Source organism: Labrus bergylta, chromosome 5 (assembly GCF_963930695.1).
Source record: "Labrus bergylta chromosome 5, fLabBer1.1, whole genome shotgun sequence".
Classification (NCBI taxonomy): domain Eukaryota; kingdom Metazoa; phylum Chordata; class Actinopteri; order Labriformes; family Labridae; genus Labrus; species Labrus bergylta.
In genome coordinates this window covers 7684804-7710046 of record NC_089199.1, presented here as the reverse complement: position 1 = coordinate 7710046, position 25243 = coordinate 7684804, and the positions used below count along the sequence as shown (strand labels likewise).

The following is a 25243-nucleotide window of genomic DNA, read 5'->3' as shown; positions in this document are numbered from 1 at the left end:
TCCTCCCCATCCTTTGTTCGGGAAATCTCAAACTTACTGGTTTGTACTGTTAAGCCTGATGGCTGAACTTCATTTAAATTTCTCATCAGAGAAGTGAGTACTTGGTGCTGATCATGGTTTTGGCTATAGTAAAATGTTTCCTGTTGCCATTAACATATTCAAGTATTCATTTAATCAACATTGTTGTCGTGCATGGCCTTTGTCTCCATATGTCCTGTTTTAACCTGGCTGACAGACAGAATGACCCTTGGGGACCTGGAGTTGAAGATGAACAGCAATACAGTGTTTGAGTATTCTGAAATGTTGGTTTGATGTAAAAATAAATAAAAACAGATTTTCTCCTCAAAGTAAAAAGAAGAAACATTTTCAGGGTGTTGTATTGAAGGTATCATATCCTTCCCTACACCTAGTATCCCAGTTGAGTTTTAGGACTTAAGTATAAAATCATTATTTTCAGTTAGCAGTGTTTTTCAGTTTATTGTACTTCATACTTCACCTCCTCACATGACCCTAATGCTCTATAAAATCAGACTTTTCCTCTGGAGAATTTCATTATTTTACTTGTCACATTTATACTCATGCGGACTAACCTACATGGACCAAGAAAAAAAAAGAGCATTTTTTTAACAAAATAAACATTCAGTGGAAGTGTAAATTGGGAGCGTATGAAGCATTGAGCCACTGATCTGTACCAACTCCAGCTTTGAAGTATCTGTCAACTTGCATACGCAATGTTTCATGGAAATGAGCTTCTGTCCATTTGTTCCTGTGCCAAAGCATTGATGTTTCTACCACTGGGTAGCCAAGTGATTCCTTGTTGCTGGACCGAAGCCATTCAAAATTGATGTGGTCAATCTCAATATGGCAGGCCAGGTCACAAGACTGGGACTGGAAATGAGAATGCTTACATTATTGTTTCAAGTGGAAGTCATAATCGAATATCTTGTGAACCCAACAAGCATATGGAACAGGGAAAAGTTGTAGTATCTCTCAGAGTTCACTTATTAGTGACTGCAAAAATAAACGTTCCTTTAAAACTTTGTCAGAGAAAGTCAGCAAAGAAAAGGTGAGCTCAGCTGTGAGTAAGAATATCTTGAGTTCTATTCTTAGTACTCATTACTCTTTGTTATGTAAGGCTGAGTTTAAGTCTGTGTTTTCATGCAGCTCAAACTGCAGAGCTGAATAAGCTGGAGGAAAACACCAATCATAGCAGGTATAAGGAGATATTTACTTTTCTAAAAGAGGCTTTGCTATTCTCCAAAAACCGATGTGGAAATGATCGCATTGGTGTTTCCCAGATTAGAAATGTCAGGCATTAGCTGTGACCCCACATAACAAATCGGATGAGATTGCTTTCAAAAAGAGTGGTGAATGAAAAGGAGGAAAGAGGGATATGGGAATCGAAGGGGAGGAGGAAAGGAATGAACATGGAGAAGAGAGAGACAGGAGAAACAAACTGAGAGAAAGAAAAGAGAATAGGGAAGAGTGAGACAGATACAGAGAGAGTGAACACACTGCTAAGCTCAGCCAGAAATGTTGCCATGAATACCAGTGGCGGCACATTCAATACAGAGCTAAAATTAGCTGAGATGGCACTGTTATTACTTTAGCTTATCTGGAAGCCAGTGAAACTACTTTTGTACTCTGTGTGTATGAGGAGTTTCATTGCTTCTTCTGCAGAATCTGCCACTAAGCTTTTCCCACTAAAGTCTTTACATTGAACCTCACAAATCCTGACCAGACAATTTCAGCCAATTCATTTCTGACACAAATCACTTAACTGCTGTTTGAAAAGCTATTTCTTTGCCAGTTCCTTAGACAGTCCAAATTGCCAAAACATAAACTTTAAATTTTCTGTGTTCAGCCAATACTTCATGTTGTGTTGACTCGAGAATATGCACTGCCTAATATAATCAAAACAACATCAATTATAATGATATCGGGCGTATTCTTGGTAAAAAAAAAAAAAAAAAGAAGAAAAAATTCCATTAACACATCTAAAGCTAAATACCAGCCCCTCATCCCCCTGCCACTGGTTACCGTGGGAGCAGCTGGAATGTCAATGGCCAGTCAGCGACTTCAGAAACATGCTGTTGGCTCTGTAAACCATGTCTGGAGAAGAATGTCCCAATGTTACACCAGCAACAAGGAAAGATGTCCTGGGCCAAAACAACATCATAAATAACTAAGCAGCATTACAGACACTTGCTGTTTTTCTTCATTACATGGAGGTTAATCGGGGTAAAAGGGGAAAAAGCCATCACTTCGGCTACTTAATTTATCTTCCAATTAGAAATGGCATAGTTGGGAAAATTGGAGTTTTAATGCTTTGAGACAAATAAGATGTGGATTGTAAGAGAGAAGGCAACTAAATATTAGAGATATGTTTTACATTTCACAGTTTCAGTAAGAAACGTGTGCATGCTAACAGGAAACCATTAGGTTGAGTTTAACAGGAAGGATTCATGTTTGTTTTGTTCTCTAACTTACCAAACCCTTAAATGGTGTTTGGGTCTGTTTTGAGGCATGTGTGTACATGTGCAAATAAAATAGTGAACGTTCACACCTCCTTTCAACGGTCTCTATGAGCTCATGTGCTGGTTTATGTGTCTTCTGCGTCTCGCTGATTAATGCGTGTCTCCTTCTGGCAGTGTCAGTCAGCTGAGGAAGATTTCCCGTGCTCTGAATGAATTAGATAAGTTCATCGTTGCTATAGCTCATCTCATTAAAATCATGGGTAAATGCCAACCTCAGCGGGTGCAAGGTATGGTGTAAGAGAGAGAGTGAATAGCACACCCAATCAGAATTTTAAACTAATTCACATACTGCCAACGTGCAGATTTGATTACTTTGCATAGTGTGTCAGGAGAGTTAATTATCCTAATTCAACAAAGTGTAAGTGAAGGGAACTTGAACAGGATCTGGCAGAGGACAAGAGAGGAGTGAGGGGAGGTTTAGCTGCAGACATTTCCACTTTCTTTTCCAACTAGTTTTTCTTACTTTGTGTCTGGATAGATTTTTGTTGCAGTCTGAAACACAATTTTTCATTTATAGGTTGATGTTCATTTGCGTAGTATGAGTCAGATTGGCCACTTGCTGTGCGTAATTTCCAATTTTTCTCCCCCCATTCTAAATGACGAATTGAAATTGCTTGTAAACATCTGCTTCTCAATTTTATACAGCGATGGGCTTGAAAAAAAAAAGAATTACCTGGTTGTTTTTCAATTGTACTGTTACATTGTGTGTTCTAGACAGTGGTGTCCCAACCTAGGGTCTGGGCATCCCTTGGGGTGGGCACCTAAGATCTTAGGGGGGACACGAGGCTCTGTCTGCTCGGAAGTTGTCAAAATATGATTTGCACATAATAAAATAATGTTAAATCATTACTGAGAAATGTAACCACAGGTCTTTTGGTTAGAAAAAGTGTGTACACATATTCGGATAGGATTTTATCAATGTAAAACTAGTCAAATTCATGTTATTTTTTAAAGCATATTTTTTTGCATTAGTTTATTTTTTCTCTATAATCGCTCCATAAACTGTCTCCTATCCCTGTTATCCTCCCACCCCCTTCCTCCGTCTCCAACATGCACATCCAGCACAATACCGTGAGAGGGTTCAGTGGAGTCTGAGCCTGTAATGAACTGGGAGAGCGGCACAGAGATCAGCCCACCAATTTATCAGGGGCCCCAGATCAGGGCAGAGGGGGGTCTGTTAAGCAAACTTGACGCCACAGAGGAAGAGAGGGTCTGACGGAGGGTTGTGATTTAATAAAGCCATGTTATTTTGAGGGTTAATCCATTGCCTCACTGACTCGAAGCACGATGCCCTCGCGGGTCAGCGGCTACGGACGAAGAGGAGCCGAGCTTCGAGTCCACATGGTTAGAGGTGTCACAGCTGGGGCACGCGTAGAGGTTTGGGACAGACACACTTACAGTACACCCAATGTAGACAAAGAGGAGCTTGTGGACAGTATGTTTTCTAATTACATCCAGTGACATTTTGATTTAAATACACACTTTATAAATTGACGTGGTATTTCTCTGCTGTTTTTATCTAAAGATTTTAAGAAACTCATGCTGAATGGCAGCAAATGTCCATCACTGCATGGAAATTATTGATTCACTTGCTTTTTGTTAAAAGATAAAGCAAATTATTTATCATTTATATGACTGCAATAACCTTCATTCTCACTTACCATACAAAACCCACATTAACCTTTCCTGGTATCATGGTATGATAATTCAAATAACTTGCAACAAGGAAATAACAAAGTCAGACTTTTCTCAGTGATCACTTCATTTAGGATTGTTTACTTTAAAGAATTAGAGCAAAATGTGGGCTGGACTTTTTCTGTAATTGCCAAAGACATTGTCAACAACAGCACACACTAGCTAATAAATAAATGACTGTCCTGATTACAAACAAAGTTTGTTGTGTGGAAAGTCTAAACTGAAAGTACAAGGCACTCTGATGCAGTATAAAAATCCTTTATCAACAGGGAAGTGTCTACGCGTTTTGACTCAACTGAGTCTCAGCCAGGACAAAAACAGGCGCTGAAATACTATTACGATGTCATGTGACAGAAGTGATAGTCACATGACACACTGCAAATGTATCAAAACCTGATTAAGCAACAAACAATGCAAGACATATCTTATACAGATTTCATGAGATACCTCATCACATGTTTGTGTAGGGTATCCCATAAGAAAGACAAGTTAGTGCAAACACCTACATACAACAACACATCACTACTACACTACGACTACACTACTTGAGTCCTGAAGGCAATTAACACCAACTGGCCCGGATCTGTGACGAGTCCCAACTAGAGTTAAGAACAGTGCACACAAAGCGAATAAACAAGAAACAGACTAAAGAAAACAATTTTCTGTCAGCTACTGCACTGGAAAATGTGCAGGCATTATTATACAGCAAGAAGTGTTTATGGCTAAATGAGACAGACCCAGGGTTAGTGAAGGCTGACTGCGAAACTTCAATCAGAAAGAAAAAAAAAAAATCATCCTGTTAATTAAATCAGACTTAATGAAGCTGTGCTTTACACTGAACTGCCCTACAAAACAACCCTTTATGGAGATTATAATAAAATAAAGTGGAGAGTCTTTATCTCTTTACTATTAAAGAAGTCACTTGGGAATATTTATTTTTCATCAAGACTATATCAGGCACAAGGAGAAGAAGCTTTGTAAGATAATGGAGGATGGCGGCTGAGAGATTCATTCAGCCTGAAGGGGAAGGTTTTGTTTTTCAAAGTGATAATTATACTGTCACAAGAGCACAAGGCAAAAAGTTTTAATTAGGTGATACAGTACTACATGCATGTCACTGGAACTTCTGTAGATTTGTGTAGGCAGATATGACATGACTCAGTTTGCTTCAAGCCGAGCTAAAACAACACCACACCTTTGAGAGGTTCCATGAGCAGCCAGAAAACCTCTTGATGAGAATCTGATAACAAACTTGAGTGGGCCATGTGTGTATTTATTGTGCACAGGCACATCAGTCAAATATCTGTGTTTGATTGCGTGTGGGCCACATTAAAATATGCTTGCATGCAACTGCATCAATTACTTTGACAAGGCTGATCAAATTAAGATAAAAGAGAAAAATACAAAACTGTGTCCAATCCAGTACTGCAAATTGTTCTTCCAGTTTTAATAGAAGTCATTCTATCTGCAACTAGATAACACTGTGACACTGTCTAATGGTCACTGTCGAGCTAGGACAGACAAGCCATTTGGACTGCAAAACCAAGGGCAATTTTTCTGCTATTTTTTTTTTTTTTTTTCAAACATATTTCATTAGGTTGCAGTGAAAGTCAGCAAAGCAAGGAATGTGACAAAGACAGCACACTGAGCCCCCCATGGCAAAGGACACACAAGTGACTGTACCAATCCAGCATGACAAGCTATCCAAGCGATGTTTGGGGACAGAATGAAATGTACTAATCCTGCAGGTCCGACTCAGAAGAGAGAAAAAAAAACAGGATTCTAGTGCTGCAGACAACAGCTTTTGACACAATTGTTCTTTGTGGTTTCGCAAGTTAATTGAATGCCACACTCTGCATGAGTGGTCCCGTAAAATCTTTGTTGGAAGCTGTTTCAAACTATTATAAACCATTTTCAGGTAGTACAGGTTCTATAGTGATTGCACTGTGAATAATGTTGCAACAACATGAAATAAAGAAGAATATGTTGAAAAATCAACATGCGATGGCCAGCAGAGGGGCTACACCACTGGTTGCAAAGAGAAGTCAGACAGTATGGGAATTGATTTTTTAAATGACCCTACTTCCCTTTTGATTTATTACCTTATTAAACATTTTCCATATTCGTTATCTAATTTGTCTAAGTACGGTTTTATGTTTACTTTGTTAAGTATCGCACTATTTAGCATAAGAGTGACTATTAAGATGGGTGAGCTTACGCTGTGGTTTCCTTGTCACTACTTTGCTGCGAGGTAAAATATTTAATTTTGGCACTGGAAATTAGTACCTTTATTTCTCAACAAAATGAATTGACTTGCTTGTAAACTCTGGCAGAGGACTATGAATTCCTGGAGGATCAAGGAGACACAAAATGTAGAATAAAAAAAGACTACTGGAAGTGGAAACACTCCAAACCATAGAGCCTCGCAGCTGCCACCAACCAGAAGAACAGATTAGCTAATGGGCAGTAACACCAACTCTCATCTCTCTGAGGGGGCTGAGACAGCTTGGCCCAAAGACACCAGCTGAGAATTTATAGTTGGAAACTGTGAATTAAGAAAATCTCACTTGTCTCCCCTGGCTACCTGAATGGCAATGTCCAAAAGAGACATGGGTCACCCTCCAGGAGGACAGGTAGACACAGTATGTGTGTCTGTGAAACTTCATGTGCAATAGAAGGCTATTTAGAGATTTCATTATATGCGAACTGTGAACAGCCACATTCTGCTGCAGTAACTGAACCTGAACAAAAAGAATGAACAGTGCTGTCAGTTTAACCAGCAGCTTGCTGTGTCCCAATGAGGCCCTTTAAAACTTCCTCCCCAAAGTCATTATATTCCATAAATCACTCACTTAACCAGACTTGAATCAGTGCAGGAAGATAGGGCTGGAGAGTGTATATCTCTCTGCTGGCCTTGCTTAAAAAGACTTAATGGTATGTATCGTCTTGTGAGGGGCTATATCCACACGTCCTTGAAGAGCTGGATTGTAGATAAGAAATATGGTTTTTAGCCATCAAAGCAAAATGTAACCCAAACTGCTTATCTGCAGTCTTTTGCCTTCTAAAGGAGCTGCCTGTTTCCATCCTTTGAATTATTACATGGATAATGAGTGTAATAGTGTGAACATGATCTTAAGTAACTATGTACACATGTACTGTTTAACAGAAGCACTGTGCTGCAGCTGCAGATTAACACACAAGTTACATGTTTGCATGTAAGTGTGCAATAATAATGCAGTCAGTAAGAGTAGAGGATTTTATGCAGGGAGGAGCACAGTTGTGTGTGAGAGAGAAATAGAAAGAGAGAGAAGGAAAGTGAGAGACAGAGAGGGAGAGAGATTAGGTTTGGGGTTAGCTCTTGTTGAGAATGCTGACAAAGCATCCTTCAGTGAACACTCATCACCGACCCAAATGAACCCCTTCAAACCTAATCTCACCTCAGGCACTCCTGAAACACATTCCTGCTTGTGCATATTGAATTTTCACATTGTGACAGTTTTAGAAGCAGTATTAATGCTCTCACTTCCACAGGAACGATGCAGTCACATTTACACTAAATACAGTCAAGAGTGCAATCATGGTGTCCACTGAGACTGATCAATATGTCAAAAGAGATCATCAAGCTTAGATTCGACACATAGCATGCATGAGCGGCATGATCTCAACACAAGTTTTGAGATTTTTCACACGGACTTTACCCGGAGTTTATCCGGCCAGACTCCTAGTATTTTATCCTCAGAAAATCCAAATGAGCTGATGTCTGAACGCGGCAGCATATACTCCAGAGATTTCAATTTGAGCCAATGGGAAGAGAATGACGTTTATATACAGTGACTACCTAAAGTGTCTGCACACGACCACTACGATCTCCGTGTACGTAATTAAACGGCTGCATTATGTTTTCTGTTGGTCAGTTTGTTGTTCTCCTCTCTTTTGTGGATGTTGTCATTCCATTGGATTACACATAGCATTGATATAAAGGCAAATATTCTCATTATAGCGTCGTGTAGCGGACTCTACTACTACCGCTACTTCCACGTTGTTTATTTACGTCACGTCTTACCTCAGGAAATCCCCCTCCCCTCTGACAGGGAGAGTCTCCAGCTGTGAGGAACATATGTGAACGACTAGGTCGGGAGAATCTCCAGAGAAGTCCTCCTCTAAATATCTAGATATTATCCTGAGTGCATATGTGAAAACCGCTAAAGATATACACAAATAATTATTTTCACTGTTTATTAATTTCTCAATTCTTTACTGACATTCCTTTAATATTTTGTGGGTTTCTTCCCAATTATTACACACTTTGTCCAAACACATTGTACAAACAGTTGGTCAAAAGTTCAAGCTCAAACATTAACCAACAGTTCAATGTGGAGAACAGAAATCAGGAGACTTGGCCTACAAACAAGTCCCATTACACATCCTAACCTCCTCAAAAGTTCTGGAAAGGGAAAAGACTGTAGAGTTTCCACAACTAAGCCTACTTAATCCGTGTGTGTGTGTGTGTGTGTGTTTGTGTGTGTGTGTGTGTGTGTGTGTGCACTCAGCCTGCACAATGCCTTAATGAAAAGGACAGAAAGAAGCAGCAGTGTCCAGAAATGTCTTGGCAGAGGAAACTAGCTCGCTCGCTCGCTCTCTCTCTCTCTCTCTCTCTCTCTCTCTCTGTCTGTCCCCTCACACTCTCGTGCACGCTCATACACAAAGACAGGCAAAGGAAATTATGTCCCCCTGGATTTTAAGTAAATTCCCCGTAAAAATGTAGTCTGACATTAAGCTAATACCCTTAGAAAGTATCAAATGAACCTAACCATATGTAACAAGACAGTCAAACTTTCTCTACAGATTTTACTTCTTAATGCTACAGTCGTTCTAGGTGCCATGTGAGAGGGACTCATGAAAACGAACACCAAGCCATGACACTTGTTTTTATTTTAATTAAAGATAAGAAATGTGTTTGTGTCTTTACTTATGTATACAAGAAAGATCCCTGTATTATTATTATTCTGCTCTTAATGTGTGAGACAATTTTTTTTACAGTGCTTATGCAACTGAACATACCACTACCTGTTAAATAGTTGTTTTGGTTTAAGTTACTAGTAAAGCTTAAACACCAAAACCTGTCTGTTTTAAATTAGGTCATTTTGGATTTATGAAGTCAGAATGTTAGGGAGGTGTTCATTTTTTTTTTTTTATGTTTGGAAACCAACACTCAAGCAAGCCAACTACATCACACAGCTGAAAGGGCGGAGGTGAGAAATTCTTGCTGCTCAACTATGCTCCTCTTTCATCACTTTTGTGTTTATTGCATCTTCATTCTTCTCTTTGTTTGATGGCAGGATTTGCTTTGCCCAGTTTTTGAGAGTGTCCACAAGGAGCTGTCAAACATTTTTGGATTTGGGTGTTGTTTGATGACATTTCCCTTTTTTTTAAATCAGGATCTATCTTTCAAACATGTAGCACACAGTGGGGGACTGTGTATGTCAGACCTAGGGCTGAGTAAAAACATAGATTCATCAATGCATTGCAATATATTTTTTCACAATTCAATATCAAAAAATCCTGGTATCGATTGTTTCCGTTGTATTGAATCCCCATTCCTGTGAGGGCACTGTGGGTGTCACCGTACTGTGAATTTTGCGATTTAAACAATATCAGAATGTATTGTAATGAATTATCTGGGTATTTCTGTCATCTTTGGGTATTTCTAAAACAATATCAACGCATATTAATCGCCCAATGAATTGAAATTAAACTGAGTAGTGAGATTATTGACAATACCCAGCCCTAGTTGGACACGTTATCAACGTCTACTCTGTTTGGGAGAGGGGCCCCCTTTTTTTAATTGATATCAAAACAATATGCATTTGGACATGCCCTCAATATCAACGGAAGAGCGCAAGAACATATATAGGCAAGCAAAAAGAGCTTGAAGCAAGGTCATCACACTCTCACCAGCTCATTGTCAATGTTCTGGACAAGTAGATCTATAGTACAAAGTCCAATGCAGTCTATTTGCAAATGGAATCAGTTACAGAATCAGAAAATTGAAAAACATATTTCTGAAGTATCACTGGTTCTATTCACTGATAGGCTTTGTTGAACTACACCCTACTACAGACTTGGGACTATTTGGGTAAACTCAATGTTCACCCAATTCAAACATTTAGATTCCAGCTAAAGATTACATAAAGCTTCTGCAGGCAGTTTCTGTGTAGCCAGAAACAGAGAAAAAAGTCAACACTGAGCAGCTCCCAGGTGTGAGTGTGAATGTGTAAACCATCCCGCCCCTGCTCTCCTCAAACCTCTTACCACAAATAAGAAAAGAGGAAGCAAGAGAGCCTCCTCACAATATGTTCCCAATAGGATGCCCTCTGGTCCTCTACCTCTGTGTTCCTATTGCACCTCAAATCAAAACAGTGATGGAATAATCAATGTGTGTGTGACAGAGGAACAGTAAACACCTGAGAGGGTCGGATAAATATAACAGACCAGATGAAAACATAAAACCACAGCTGCCTCCATTTCCTCCCATCGACATTTACAGCCTGACGGTGTGTGTTTGGGTACGGCGTGCGAGTGTGTGTGTGCTGTGTCCATACCTGCATTTGTGTGTGTTCGTTTTAATAGAGAACAATCTGCTGCATCTTCCAGGTGAGAGTGTCTCAGACGATGTGTAAATGTGAAGAGAGAGGTCGAGAAGATGGAGTACGTAGAGTATAGGTCACCATGACATTTTCCCAGTCAGGATAACCTTATTATCACACCTGAACGTGCTGTGAGAGTCCAGCTATAAATCTGTTTCATATTGGGTTTCCTGTTACAGTTCGGTGTGTAAAACAAGGGAGGTGGACCCAAGTGCAGAATAAACTAATAATTTAAACAAAAAGGCAAAAACTAAAACTATCTATCAAAATGTCCAAACTGAGAAAATCCAAAAATTGACAAGCGCTGAGAAACACTAGGAAACACTGACTCCCCAACCTACGACACACACAACACTGGCAACTTACAACAATGAACGAGGATAATAAATGACAAAATAAAACAGAACACACTGAAGACAAAACTAGGAAACACACAAGGTAAAAACCAGCAACACTAGGGAACACACAAGGGAAACAAGCAACACTGGGATAAAACAGGGAAACTCAAATACAAAACCAAATCATGACATTTCCTTTAAAATAAAAGATTCATACATCTATTATGTCAAACTGTAAGAGTGAGAACATCTTGAAACTATAAGACATCACTTCTAGTCACAAAAATGACTAAATGTGAAATGAAAACAAGAAAATGGCTGCTCAAAAAGGACTGGGTAAGAACCAGTACGCAGAACTGGTCTCTGAACTTCACTGTGTTATTCTCTATTTTAATATGGATTCATTGAAAGAACATCCATCATGCCAGCTAGCCAAGATGAGGTGCATTCCACTACTGTGTGTGTGTAGCAACCATTAAGGAAAGTGTGTATGTGTGTGTGTGTGGGGCGATAGCTCAATGGTAAGGCTGTTCCCCGGGCAACCAAGGTCTGACAGAACAGCACACATACAGAGAGTAACATAGTACACACACATACATGTATATGAGGTGTAAAGCAGACAGGAAGGATAAATGGAGGGAGGGAGGGAGAGAGAGAGTGTTAAATACTGTCCATGTGTCTTTGGAGTCAAAGTGCTGGTACACTGTGGTTCAAAGCGTAAAGATGGAATCTAACGCTGAAACTATTGATCTGGTGATCTGGTTCTGCTCCTGGTTTCTGCAGGGTTTCCTTGCCAGGGCTATACTTTGCTAAGTGCTGTGCTCCAGGTGGATTAATGTTGTATCTTTGTAAATAATATATTAAAGAGTACGGTCTAGACTTGCTCTTTTTGTATAGTGTCTAGAGATAAGATTTAATATGAATCTTTTTTTAATAAAAATAGAGATTGAGATTGATCGACTGTATTCAAAGCTTTACTGTTGAGACAATTTAAGGACCAAGGAAGTGTTCTTAAGGAAAATACAAGGGGAAAATATTCTAAATAAAGCCTTAACTTAAAGCTAGGGTAGGTTATTGCATCGTAGATGTATTTTCCTCTTCATGTATTTAATCTTTATATATCCAAACAGCCATGGAAAGAGCTTTGCACCTTCTAAATTCGGGTTTAGTTTTTAGTGTCAGGTCACCTGTTACCTGTTACAGATATGGTTTCCTATCAACATTATTATTTTTATAAAGAGTCATTGATTAGATAAATTAAATATGCTCATATTTAAGTACTTAAGAACATTGTACATAGTAAAAAGTGATCTTTAACTAAATAATACTCTATCATCAGGTACCATTTTCTCAGTGCATACAATCAAATTAATGCTGCATAAAAGTATCAAACCTCTTGAAATGTTCTGTGACCCTGAAATCATGGCAGGCGGGGACGAAACATAACTTCAGACCCTGCCAATAGCAATCAATGAATGAAATGCAAAAATTAAAAAAAAATTCTGTGGCTGTGGAAGGCTATATTCAGTCTGTCCAATTATCTCATTTCTTTTGCAAGTCTGGATACCTTCCTGCCTTGCAGTGAGCTCAATGTGCATAAGTTGAGTCTTACAAAAACTACTAGTAAGAATGTTGCAAAACAATTACATACATATAGTTGGATACTATTAATGGTGACATTGAGCTCATGGACTCTTTCCATGTGGAAGTTCATGTTGGTTTTCCGTGCAGTGCTTTAGAATGTTTTTTACGATTACAAACTTTTGAGGTCAAGCTAACCTCTGCAGGTTTCTCCAAAAGTTCAAGCCACAGATTTAGAGTGATGTATATTTTTTCAGCTGGGGTGGAGTTTTGCTTTTGTGCCATTCACAGGGAATGATTCCAAAGCTTTTGCTAATATGGTCTGACTCGGATCTCCAAACTTGACTATGGATGTGAACCTTATATAACTTCACCGTAATGAAACCAGGACTAACCCTTTAATCTACTATTTCAAAGAAATCATGTAGCCAGTACACACTCACTGAGAGAACTCGTACAGCATCCTTGAAAATGTTCCTCCACTCGATTAAACTGCTGAAGGTACGAGGCAGATCTCAGAACATATGCTGCAGCAAACATCAAAACTGTTTAGATCTAAGTGAAAAAAAACCTGTTTAATACAGGCTATGAAAAATACCTCTTCATATGACTTCCAAAAGAGTCTAAAAGGAAGAAGAAAAAAAACCTTGCCACAAGCGCAGCATGCCAATCAGGCTTGTAATATAACTCCTTTTGTGAAAGCACTTAACTGACAAATTCAAGTATTACTGCTCACATATTCCAGATATTTTAATGTTATGGAGGCAGTTTTCTCCTTGATCTCAGTCAAGGCCGTCTCTGAGTTTCACGGAGCGATGCAAACTGCCTTGAGCACAGCCGTGGTGGCTTGTTTGTTGCTGCTGTGCACATGTAAGAAATACTGGTACTCCGACCTTTAACACTGTAGTTCTGCCAACAAGGAGGTTGTTTCTGACTGTGTTTCCAGAATCTTGAGAGAATGCCAAAAACCGAAAGAAATATTGTGCTTGAACTTCATGTCATATGTATTCACAAGTATTTTTATGATGCAAAAAAACAGCCTTGGAATAACATCTTGGTTTAAAAAGAGCTGCAGGGAAGCTGGTGGCTCTAAAGTTTTGACCAATTCTTATTCCTCTTCTCCTAAAAATACTCCAAAGGTTTCCACTCCAGATATACATCCTCAATCTCTGGGTCAGACTATCTCCTGGTCAGACAGGCAGACATACACAAACAGCATCAAAGAAAATCTCAGGACATCAAAAAAAGTACACACAAACACATAAACGCACACACTCAACCCTCTCCCTTCAGCGAGCCTCCAGGCCTCTATCGTCTCTTCCCTCCTCTCTCGGGTCCTCGGGGGAGAAGGGAAACCCATGAAATGATTCCTGACACGACGGATCACAGAGCAGTGCCGGTTGAGCCGTCTGATATCAACACTTTTCTGCCTGACTGTGGACAAGTAAGGCAGGGGGGATTTGCAATGATTTCCCCTGGCTGAAGCTTGGAGCTGTATCTGCTTGGCTGGCTGGAGTTACGGACGCTGACCCACTGTGCAAGTTAACCCACAGAAATGCTGTCAAATGGAAAACTGGTAACTCTTGTTTAAGTGTTTCTTTTCTGAAATGGAAAGTTTCTGTCATGTTTCACTTGGTTCAGTGTATATTATCGTTTTATATTTTTCTGATTCAACATGCTAAGTGCTGATTTTTGTTTGTTTTTGCAGTCCCTGAAGTCTCTATTTGGACTCACCATGTTTTTTACTGGACAGTACAGTCGGAGGCTTCTACTCGTCTCACATCATTGACTATAACTGTCAGTCTCTGCTCAGCCTGTGTGTGTGTGTGTGTGTGTGTGTGTGTGTGTGATCCCTCACAAAAAAAGTGACACATGGGGTACACAGTATATGAATCAAAGGGACAATAAAAGCAAAAGAAAAAAAAGTGTCAAGTTCTAGGCTTCCTGATGAAAACATGTTCTTTCATAACGATAACATCAATCAACCTTTGCCTTTAGCAGAAAAGTGAATTCAGAATTTAATCCAGGCACTTGACGTCAGCTTTGTGGGGGACGCAGATTTGTATGATGCAATCCGTTGGCAAGGGGAAAGATTGTTTATTACCCTTTCTCTTGTCCTCAAAGCTAAAGATCACATCTCATATTAAACAGGTTGTTCGTATTTGATGTTGCACTGATGCTTTTAGGCAAATGTGCACACCCAAACACTTACATGAAGGCACAAACACACTGAGTAAATGATGAAAGAAATGGACGGAAAAGATACTGAAAATAAGCTCTGACGGGTCATGTGAGGGAAAAAAGACCTGCAAACACCTGCCAACTCCACTGCAGATCCTCCTATACACAGACGATGCTAAAGTAAAGTTTCAGCTTCAAAACGAACCTCTAGTGTATTCATTTAGTGTCAAAAGTGTTTGATGTTCGACAAACTCCTCATTAGCATGCCACGTTACGCAGAGGTGTGAGCTACAACAATATTCTTCTTTAATATTGAGTCTTTGGTTTCTTTCTTACTGTTTCAATTCTACTCATTATTTGGATGTTTCCAATGAAGTCTGATCAAAGTTTCCATTTAACTGATCCTTTCTCTCGGCTCATCACGTGACCCTTAAGCAGGAATCAGTCAGAGTTGTGGAAAAGTGTAACACATACATGGATCTATTTAGAGCTGTGGAGTGCAGACAGAGTAGGTGGAAATGCTCCTTTTTTTTTCATGAAAGATAGGAGTCTGGGTCTCTCCTACTCTTAAGAGTATGTTGTGTAAGAAATATGGCATACATCTTTATCATGCAACAGAGAAGGTTGTGACATTTTGCAGTTATAGTTAAGTCCTAGTTTCCCGACTTTGCAGATCAAATTGTCAGCAAGGCAGAGAATACAATAGAAGGAAGAGCGTGAGAGGCTGTATCAGACAAAGAAGTCACAGATTCAGTTCGGATTTCTTTTTTCTGAATATATCTCACCTTCAAGGATGACTTCTTTGCCAGTTTTCTTCAGCGCCTGCACAGCCTCATCGTGCGTGGCCTCCCGTAAGTCATAGCCGTTGACAGACAATATGGCGTCACCAACATAAAGCGCCTCCGTCTGGTCGGCAGCGAGGCCCTTAAAAATCTTGGAGATGAGGATTGGCATTTTGTTCTCCTTCCCACCTGTATAAAAAAGGTGAAAAATGTTAATTGGTCTTTTTTGGGGGGAATCTGCTGCTTTACATAAAGCATTATCAGAAACCACTGGCTATCATGTAGCGACAGTTAAGCTGCTGGGGTGCAGCCGATATTTGATATATGATTCAACTCCGGGCCTCCGCTCTTTGACGAATGTCTGCCCCACAATCCCCTCTCCATATTTCCTGTCTCTCTACAGCTATCCTATAAATAAAGACAAAAGGCCCCCAAAAGGGATCTAGAATAGTTTTAACAAAAAGGGTAAAGTTTGATGTCACAGGAAAGTAAATGCAAGTAGAAAATATGATTAAGGGGTGAGCTTAACTCAATGTGTCAAAACAGTGCATTATAAGTAAATTGATGTTCTGCAATGATTGCGTTCGTCAACTTATGCTTAGATATCATGCTTCAAACTAACTGTGCTGAAACATAACACAACTCAGCTGTACAGTAACACAGATAAGTAGCTGTTACTTGAAATTCAACATCATCCATGATGCCACGGCCATGACCTCAGTCCTAAGCTTCTGAGAGCAAATGAGGACAGACAACAATTATCTGCCCGTATGAACCTCTGCAGTTCTTATCTCTCTCTCTTCCCCTTTCTCTCTTGTTACAGAAGGTCAGCTAGTAAGCTGATGGATCTGCCACTTGCTGTTGGCTCGACTCTTCATGAGAAATATCGTCATTAATGTCAGCAGGCAGTTGGACTCCTACCTTCAGGCGAGTGAGAAATGATCTAAAAGAGGATGACATGTAATTCAATTCAGATACATCTTTCACAGGTTGCCTCCTCAGGCTGATTCCTTTGGATTTAACTCGTAGATCTTGCATTGGATGCCACTATTGGTGCACTTAAAAAAATCAAAAATAAGGGGGTTGAGCTGACAATCAGATTACATGTCAATGCTCTTCGAGTCTAGATAGAGGGATTTAGCCGTTACTTGACCGCTCCCTGGCATTAGACATTACTTTACTGCCTGACTGAGTGTTAGATGTGAGGTGGTGACCTGTACTTACTGAATCATGATGCATTAATAGAAAATCTTAAAGGGGAGCTGAGGTGAAGGGGAAACTTAAGCAATGTTAGTAGTTTTATCATTAATATATGTCACCAGAATTGGAATCAGAGTATATTTACTCAAGCATACAGTGAGCATGCAGCTGTAGGTTGATGGGGATCTCTGACTGTCACCCAAGAACTTAATAATTGTAAAGAGCTATTTTTATCAAGAGTGTTGATCATATACAGCTGGAGAGAAAGCCATAGAGAGGTTTAGCATCAAACAGCTAGCCTACAGAGAGACAAGGAGCCTTACCAATGGTCTCTGTCTGAGTGGCTTGAACTTGGTTGCTTTCTTGAAAAGCAATTGAAGGATAACCAATGATTCTTCTTACTCTGGAGTACGAGACTGAATGCCATGCTGTGGGTCTATTGGATTGGTTGTTCAAATTCTTAAATGCTAAGCTAAAATAAAGAAAACAGCAACACTTTTGTCAAATCTGCAAAATATTTAATTTCTTATTTTTTATCACAAATCTGTGGAAACGTATAGGTACTTTGTAATACCCTATATGTGAAATATGTAAAGATAAATATTGTTAAATTAGGATCAAGATTTGATTAAACATTTACAGTATGTAAAAAAAAACAAAAAAAGGCAGATTGTTCTGTTGGTTATAGAGAGACAAACTATTTGGCCCTGTACATGGGATTAGTAGACTATATTCATATAACTACTCTCCTACTAACATCTGTGCACTTGTACCACTGATGAACTGTGAATAATTATCTAACAAAAAAATATATAAGTATATTATTCAAAATATTACAATTTGCTGTGCTAATGCAATCCCGAGATTTTGATTTAAAAAAAAGGAAACCTTGGCAGCAGGTGATCCTGTCAAAAAGGAAAAGTCAAATTTATTTTTTTTCACCTCAAAGTAATGAAAGACACATTTTATAAGAAAGAGACTCGTGACAGGAACAAGATGTACTTTAAGGCAGCAATGTATAAACTATGTTTGCTACGAGATGAAACGATTACTGTGCAGTGTTGCTCTCGTTTTGTCCAAAGGTTTTGTCATGTGCGGAAAATGTCTTTTGATATATTTTGGCCAGAGGAGTGCCTCACCACTAACTCAAAAACATAGTTAATTTGTTAAAATTATATTGTTTTTTTTATATATTTCTATCTACACATCTATTACTATCTATTGCTTGTTTTTCAAGGTGTTCAGAATGTTAAAGTGTTCAGAGTGTTTGATTTCAATAATTGCAGATGTTTTAATATCAATGAGTCATCGTGTTTAATAATCATCATGTCTATATCATAAAATAATCGTGATTATGAGTTTTACCATAATCAAGCAGCCCTATGAGTAACTAAAGATGAATCTGTTTTAAAGTTATGACACTGCTTGATAGACTTTACTAGATGGAAAAAATAAACCTGTGCTTCTGATTGACAATTTAAATAGTGTGCTACTGAGAGGCCAGTGTCCTGCTCATTGCTCCATCCAAACTCTCCCAGCTGGTCTGAGGATTACATTTGAATACCATCAAGTCACAAGTAGCTTTTCTAACCTTCAGGTTACCTTTGCTGCAAAACAAATTAACTGTACAGAATTGCATTGGTTTATAGCCTCCTAACAGTGCATAAGGACCCCATAGTACTTAAAGCAATACACAAGCTGAAAATTATTATTGTTATTTTAGTGTGTATGAAGAATTTAAAGCTTAAACTCTGGGCATCTAGTAGTCAGTGGCCACTGGGTCAACCAGGCAGAATGGCCAAATTAATCTTAGGGTTTATTGGATCAAAAGTTTAAAGGAAGCATTTGTACTCTGATGTACATGAAATTGAAGAGTGATATAACCGTGCCTGCAAAATGTTTGAAAGAATAATGAGCTAGAACTAAAGAAAAGACAACAGCAAAAAAATACAACGTTGCTGGAGCTGATCCTTCGACCACACAATTGATTGAATTAAAAAACTCTGATGAAGGGTGGATGTACTGTCTTGCAGACGTCAACACTGAATGCCATTGCAGAATATGAGCAGTGACCTTTCAGCTTCATTAAAACTGACATGTGAATGTCTCATGTACCATCCCATAGATTGGCAACCACAAAACTACCCCCTTAACCAACTGCAATGCAATTTAATTCAACTTGATTAATCATTAAAAAAAAATGTATGTAGGTTACACCTCGCTGACAGCTGGCATCCACTGCACAGTTGCAAATGAATGGGGACATTTTCAATGGAGACCAAAAACTACTGAGCCTGCGCCAAGATGTTTAGGGCCAACTTTGAGATACAAAACAACCCATTGCCACCTTAAGAGGTCCTTTATCATCCTTCTTTCTCTGTTGTAAAGGTATGTACAATCTGAAATAACTGTTTCTGACATGAATCTTGAACAAACATATACTTGACATTATGAAGGAAAATACTGTCAATTATGTCTGCTACTCCTACACATTCCTTAACCCTCCTTATTCACTTCCCACCCCTATGTTTTCTGTCCTCCAACTTGTCATGTCAAACACAGGTCGGCACCCTCCAGCTGGCATCCTGTCACTTAGCTGACAGGAGGCTGTTGGTGGTGGAGGTAGGGTGGAGCCCCTGGGGCTACCCATGACAGATAAATGAATGGTACTGGTTTATGCAACACTGACACGTACCTAATTAGGTAATTTTGTGCTAACAAGGTGTTTGTTGTGCTAATGCTCCTTTCAAAGAATTTAGTTGTATCAGCAAATGTATGGAGTGCAACATTACAATGACACAAAAAAAAGAAACGTACACAAAACTTAGAAAACAACTTTTTGCAGAATGCAGGAGACTATAGATTTTTTCTTATCCAAGACTAGTTACATAACAATGCTCCAGAACTGAAATAAATATTTTGAATTTTCATATTTATAGGAGTTGTCAAGAGAGCTTTAAGTCCTCAAATCACAGTTTAATATTTTTCCTGTGAACCATGAAGCATTGATTTTACTGGCAAAAGAAAGTCCTAACTCAGTAGGATAAACACAACGCCACAATTAAAACAAATATCTGGGGAGTTGTTTAATCCAAATACTGTTTTATGATACAGCTCTCCAATTAATTGGTCTTAACTTTAGTTACAGCGACTTTAATTGTGGTAAGAAGCACCACTTCACACCTTAGTGGCTGAGAAAAAAGGGCTTCTTCTTCTTCTTCTTCTTCTTGTATTCTGACAAGTGGGCCTGTCTGGAGAACTGGAGCCTTACTTCCTAGCCTGTCTTCTTAAATTTAGCCATGTGAGAGTAAAGGTTGACTGCTTCAATGCTTTCCTGCTAGCTGGGGTGGGCTCCCTAAAATTAACACTCAGAGTCCTCCACTGCTAGCCACATAGCTTTCATCTCTGACCAATGACAACTGCCCGCTGTGGGCTGCTCCTCTCAGCTGTTCACAATGTGGTGTCAGCCAGCCCCACAACAAAATTTGCCATGTTATTTAGTTTGCTTCATCCTGTTTCTTTTTTGACACTTTACTTTTTTTTATACTGTCCGTGTCTGTCTTTGTTTCTTTATTTGTTCCCTGTGTACTTGTTTGACCTCCTCAACATGCCCTGTTTCATCTTTGGCTTGCTCTTCGTGCCTTTGCTTTTCTCTTTTTGTCCCTCTGCTACACCCATCTTCCTCCCTCTCTTCATCATCAATGCCTTTGAACAACCAGCATCACAACAATGACATGCCAGCAGGGTGCCAGCTATGATTTTGTTTTAATAACATGCTGTCTGATTTTCAAAGCCACCCATTTTCACAGCGATAGACTTTGCATTTATGTCATTAGAGGCTGGCTTTATGTTGTTGTTGTTGTTGTTGGCAGCTGATGGGGGAACAGAAATTAGCATTTAACCAGCAATGACAATGACAAACCATCTTTGCCATATGCCAATAGTGGTGCTGTCTACCAAATCAGCCCTGTGAATTAGCCAAGGGCCAACTGATTTCCTTAGTGCATACAGATTGGGAACATGTGAGGAGATGAAGGTTGCTTTGACTCACATACATATAGGTTTTAAAAACACATATCGGAGTTCATGTCTGAATTAAATTTGTAGCCTATGTAAGTGGCACAAACAGTTGAAGTTCGAGCAAGGAAAATAGAACTCTTGTAAGTAAGATAAGAATAACCATTAAAATTGATACAAGATTTGCAATAGGGAAACAGATGCAAAAGACATCTTGTGGCAAACAATGTGGACAAAAAACAAATAAATAATTTGGGCTTGAATGTCTCTTGCTGGAAAAAGTCTGTCAAATTTCAGCTATTAAAAAAGATTAAGTTGGTCACCTCTTGGAAATCATTTTTCCTCAGAGTGTGAATCAGTATTTCCATAGCCTAAAGCCTCCTAGAAAAAACTCCTGGGATCGCTAGTGAGATAATAGCCTGTTGCTGCAGGTTGAGTAAACAGTACAAGGAAAAGGCTTTTATCAACCGCTGTACACTACACAGCACAGGTATGTAAGACTGGCTTGTAAAATTTGGAGATGTTGCAAGATACCATTTTCCTTTAAGGCGTTTTAGGAACAGTGCTGGAGTAAAGTCATGATGAAGCCACAACTTTGAATGCACTGAGGCTGCTTAATCAGCAAAAATACATACTAGCCCACCATAGTAGTTAATTCTCTCTAAACAGTGATGGATTCACTCATGTTTCTGTGACTCCTCGTTTCTCTACAATGTTTGAGCACTGTTCTCCTTTGATGGATGGCTAAAAGTAAAAAAAAAAGAAAAAAGAAGGTAGGTCTTACCAATGTTTTATGCCACAAAACGGATGTTGCTTACAGATTATATATGATTTTGATTGTTCTGCTATTATGGTGGGACTTTGCACTATGTTGGTTTTCCTCATTTTAACATTATCCTCTGACTTTGTGGGTTTATGTTACCCATTCATTATCTAGATTACTCACCTCACTACAAACAAACAAACAAAAAAAGTTGGACGCTTCAGTTGTCGACATGCTTGTCCTACTGATTTGTAACTTATCAAAATACATGTAGAAGCCTCGTTTTGACAGAAACCGAACTCGAGTAAGTTTTATGTTTCACCTTTTGTTCAATCCTCACACGCTACTACGCTAAATCAGCTTAAAGAAACACGACAGTCACAATTTGCCTTCTTCGTTCACTGTTGGGACACCGAAATGGTTCCCCTCGTCGAGGGTAAGGCGCAGTTTGAGACAATCACAGCTGTCACTTTTCCCATTTCTTAACGACGAGAAACTAAAAGTATTTACGGAGTGTGTACATGATTTTAATGAGTTTGGTTGCCAGGCGACATTAAGGCCTATAGCTCATTTATAGTACTTAACGGACTTTGAAGTTAACTTCACTGACAAGTCGACGGTGGTGTTTCCTCCGTGGTTTGACAGAAACTGCAACTCAAAGTAAGTCTAAACTTGTGTCGACTGACTGTGACTCGCCTTTTATTACGCGTGACTTTCCCCTCCTAAAAAAATGTACGTACCTTTGATACTGATTCCAAGTCCTCCAATATCTTGCTTGGTAACTCGCACGGTGCGCTTCACGTTGGTGATGGTTTCCGGGACCGGGGAAGAGCTAAGGTTCGGGGGGTCTCCGTTGATAGCACCGGCGGGAGTCGGGTTGGGCTTCGCGGGCTCTTCGGTACCTTCCCCGGGGTTTACCGTCAGCGTGTCCTCGGTAAGTGTGGCCAACACCCGAATCCAGCGGTCCACGGTCACTCGAAGTTCCAGCAGTCCCGTTTTCTGCGCCTTCATCGCGGCAGCCATGTTCAACGCATTCCTGGAATAACTCTAGACGGGCTGGCAGTCCTGTAAAGAGATAGGGGGTGGAGGGATGGGGTAGGGGGGCACACACATACACACACAGTCACACTTACACACGCACACACTATTCCTTCTCTCCCCGACTTTGTCCGCCTCCAAAGAGGTCCACCCAGCAGTAAGAAGTAAAGTTAATTGAGGGTGATACGATTAGCAACGGCGTTGACACACACACTCAAAGTTCAAAGAGCTTCTTGTCGAGTTCCTCCATTAATGAACTGTGTGCGCTTGAGTCACACATAATTACGTTTTGATTCATTCATTTATTTATTTATTTGAAGTGCATTGAGCCACCCGGGCTCAGATCACAGATCTCATTTGCAATGTGCCCAACAGAACACAAAATCACTGCACTGATATACAGACGTTCTGTCATGAAGAAAACAAAATCAATAGTGCTCCCAAAGCCAGAGTTGGTCCAATGCTTTGCCTTTCCAGTAGATAGAGCTGAATCTATCAGGCGTGAAATCCACAAATCAGTCTTCAGTTTGAACTCTTGTAACAGAAAGTATGCTTACAGTGATGTTTAAAGTTAAGAAAAGTATTTTACAACTTTTATTTATGACTCATATGTACTTAAACCCAATAAAAATGGCGAGGGTTAAGGTCTAAGTAGGCAAACCAGTAAATAAAAACAAAGTAGGTTATAGAAAAAATGTAGACGCAACAACTGATTCTTAGTTAAACTGTCGAATACAAACCCTTCTATCATTACCAAGCAAAATCACAAGGTAAACACCAGATGAGCATGATGTTCTCTAAAGAGTGGTTGGCCCCATGCTTTCCTCCAGTAGGCACTAAAAGAGTTGGTAGCACAGTATGAGCAGCACTGACAAAAAAGAACCAATAGCCTACTGGCCAGCGACCAAAACCAGATGGCTAAATGTGTTGGACTGGGAATTCCTTCAGATTGAAAAGAAAGACTTCAAACAATGAAACATATAAGAATGGTCTCTTAGACGTTTGGATAGGTTGCCTTTGAAAATGTAATGTAGAGCTTAATGTCAGTGTGTAGGTCAGTATTTCAATCTCACAACTGTACCGCTATTTCTAAAAATGGATGAATGGTATGGAGTTGTCTTGGAAAATGTGTGTGACACATTTTTATTAACCAATGATGCAGTTGATTCAAATTATTTGTTTTTATTGATTCAGTCCAGTCACTTTTGAATTGGCTAACTTCTCTCTCTCTTGTTCTTTAAAAACAATTCTGGTGTTGTTTTCTGGAACTATCTTCTCCCTTCCTTAAGTTTATGAGTGGATTTTACCTCATGTAAGAGCATTGTGCAAATGTCTTGTACTTTTTCTTGAAGACTTTGTATTTGAAATGATATGGAAAACCCTGCCAAAGCTGCACAATGTTCTTTTGAAACTTTATTTGTCATAGTATTCCTCTTGGCCTTGACTCCAACTCAACGCGGATACGAATTACACTGCCCATGTTGAGTCAGCAGAGGTGCACTTAATTGCGCCGAGTAGACATTAAGAACATGCATGAGTCACTGAAACAAGCTGATGAAGCAGTCCACATTGTTATGCCCTATTGCATCTGCAAGTAATCTGCTAGCCCTTCAGCTGTGTGTGTGGCTGACTGCATGGGCTGCATCTGTTTCACAACAGGTGAAATAGCACAGGAGTTCCTGCACCCAATTTTAGAAAACAGCTCTTTCTGGGTGGGCAGTTGCTCCCTTAATCAAAACATGTTTGGGGTAATTGACTGAAAATTGCTCTCAGCCCATACAGATGGTCTAAAGATGCTTATTTTAACACAAAAGCTGCATAGAAGATGAACTGTATTATTAACTTGACTGCTGCATTACAAGATTAATTAATATTTGCTTTGTTATACAGTCATAGATTCACTATCTATAACTTTAATTCTTGCAGCCATTGAATTTCACACACATACAAACTAAATACGCAGCTCAACACCAGCTCCTTAGGTTGGTTTCTCAATCTGTTGTCTCCCTCTAGTGATCAAATGTCTACACTACTTCAAAACTGGGAGCCTTTACCAATCAAATGCATCCTTTTGAATATTATGCAGACATGCCATGGCTGGAGATTTTCATGTTGTTGGTTAAGAATATTTTTAAAAAAGTTTTTGGATTATTACATGAAGCCAATTTAATTTTGAATAAATAAAAAAAAGCAGCTTTAGGAAAACAGTTCAGAACTTTTTTAAATTTGACCTTGTTAGCCACATATTTAAAAGATGAACATCAAAATATGTCATGTATTCATCTCTTGAGCGATTAACAATACAATTTGTTTGTTGTCAAAGAACTTTCAATCACCACAATCTGTCCCAGGATTAAATTTCACTCAGTTGTTAGATTTATGTTTCCAACCATATGTCAAGTAAATATTTCAGAATTTTTTGAATAAACAACCCTAAAAAGAACTTGTGTAGATAGCTTATGCA

General features: G+C 39.3%; 1 protein-coding gene across 1 annotated transcript in view; it reads right to left on the bottom strand.

Annotated features, from left to right (window-relative positions):
• Positions 1 to 22899, bottom strand: part of snta1 (syntrophin, alpha 1) — a 33671-nt gene extending 10772 nt beyond the window's left edge. The window contains exons 1-2 of the mRNA XM_020651643.3: positions 22482 to 22899; positions 15765 to 15950 (exon numbers count right to left, since the gene is read on the bottom strand). Coding sequence (XP_020507299.1) covers positions 15765 to 15950; positions 22482 to 22764 — 469 coding nt within the window. The 5' untranslated portion in view covers positions 22765 to 22899. The remainder of the gene's footprint in view (positions 1 to 15764; positions 15951 to 22481) is intronic.
• Positions 22900 to 25243: the final 2344 nt, after the last annotated feature.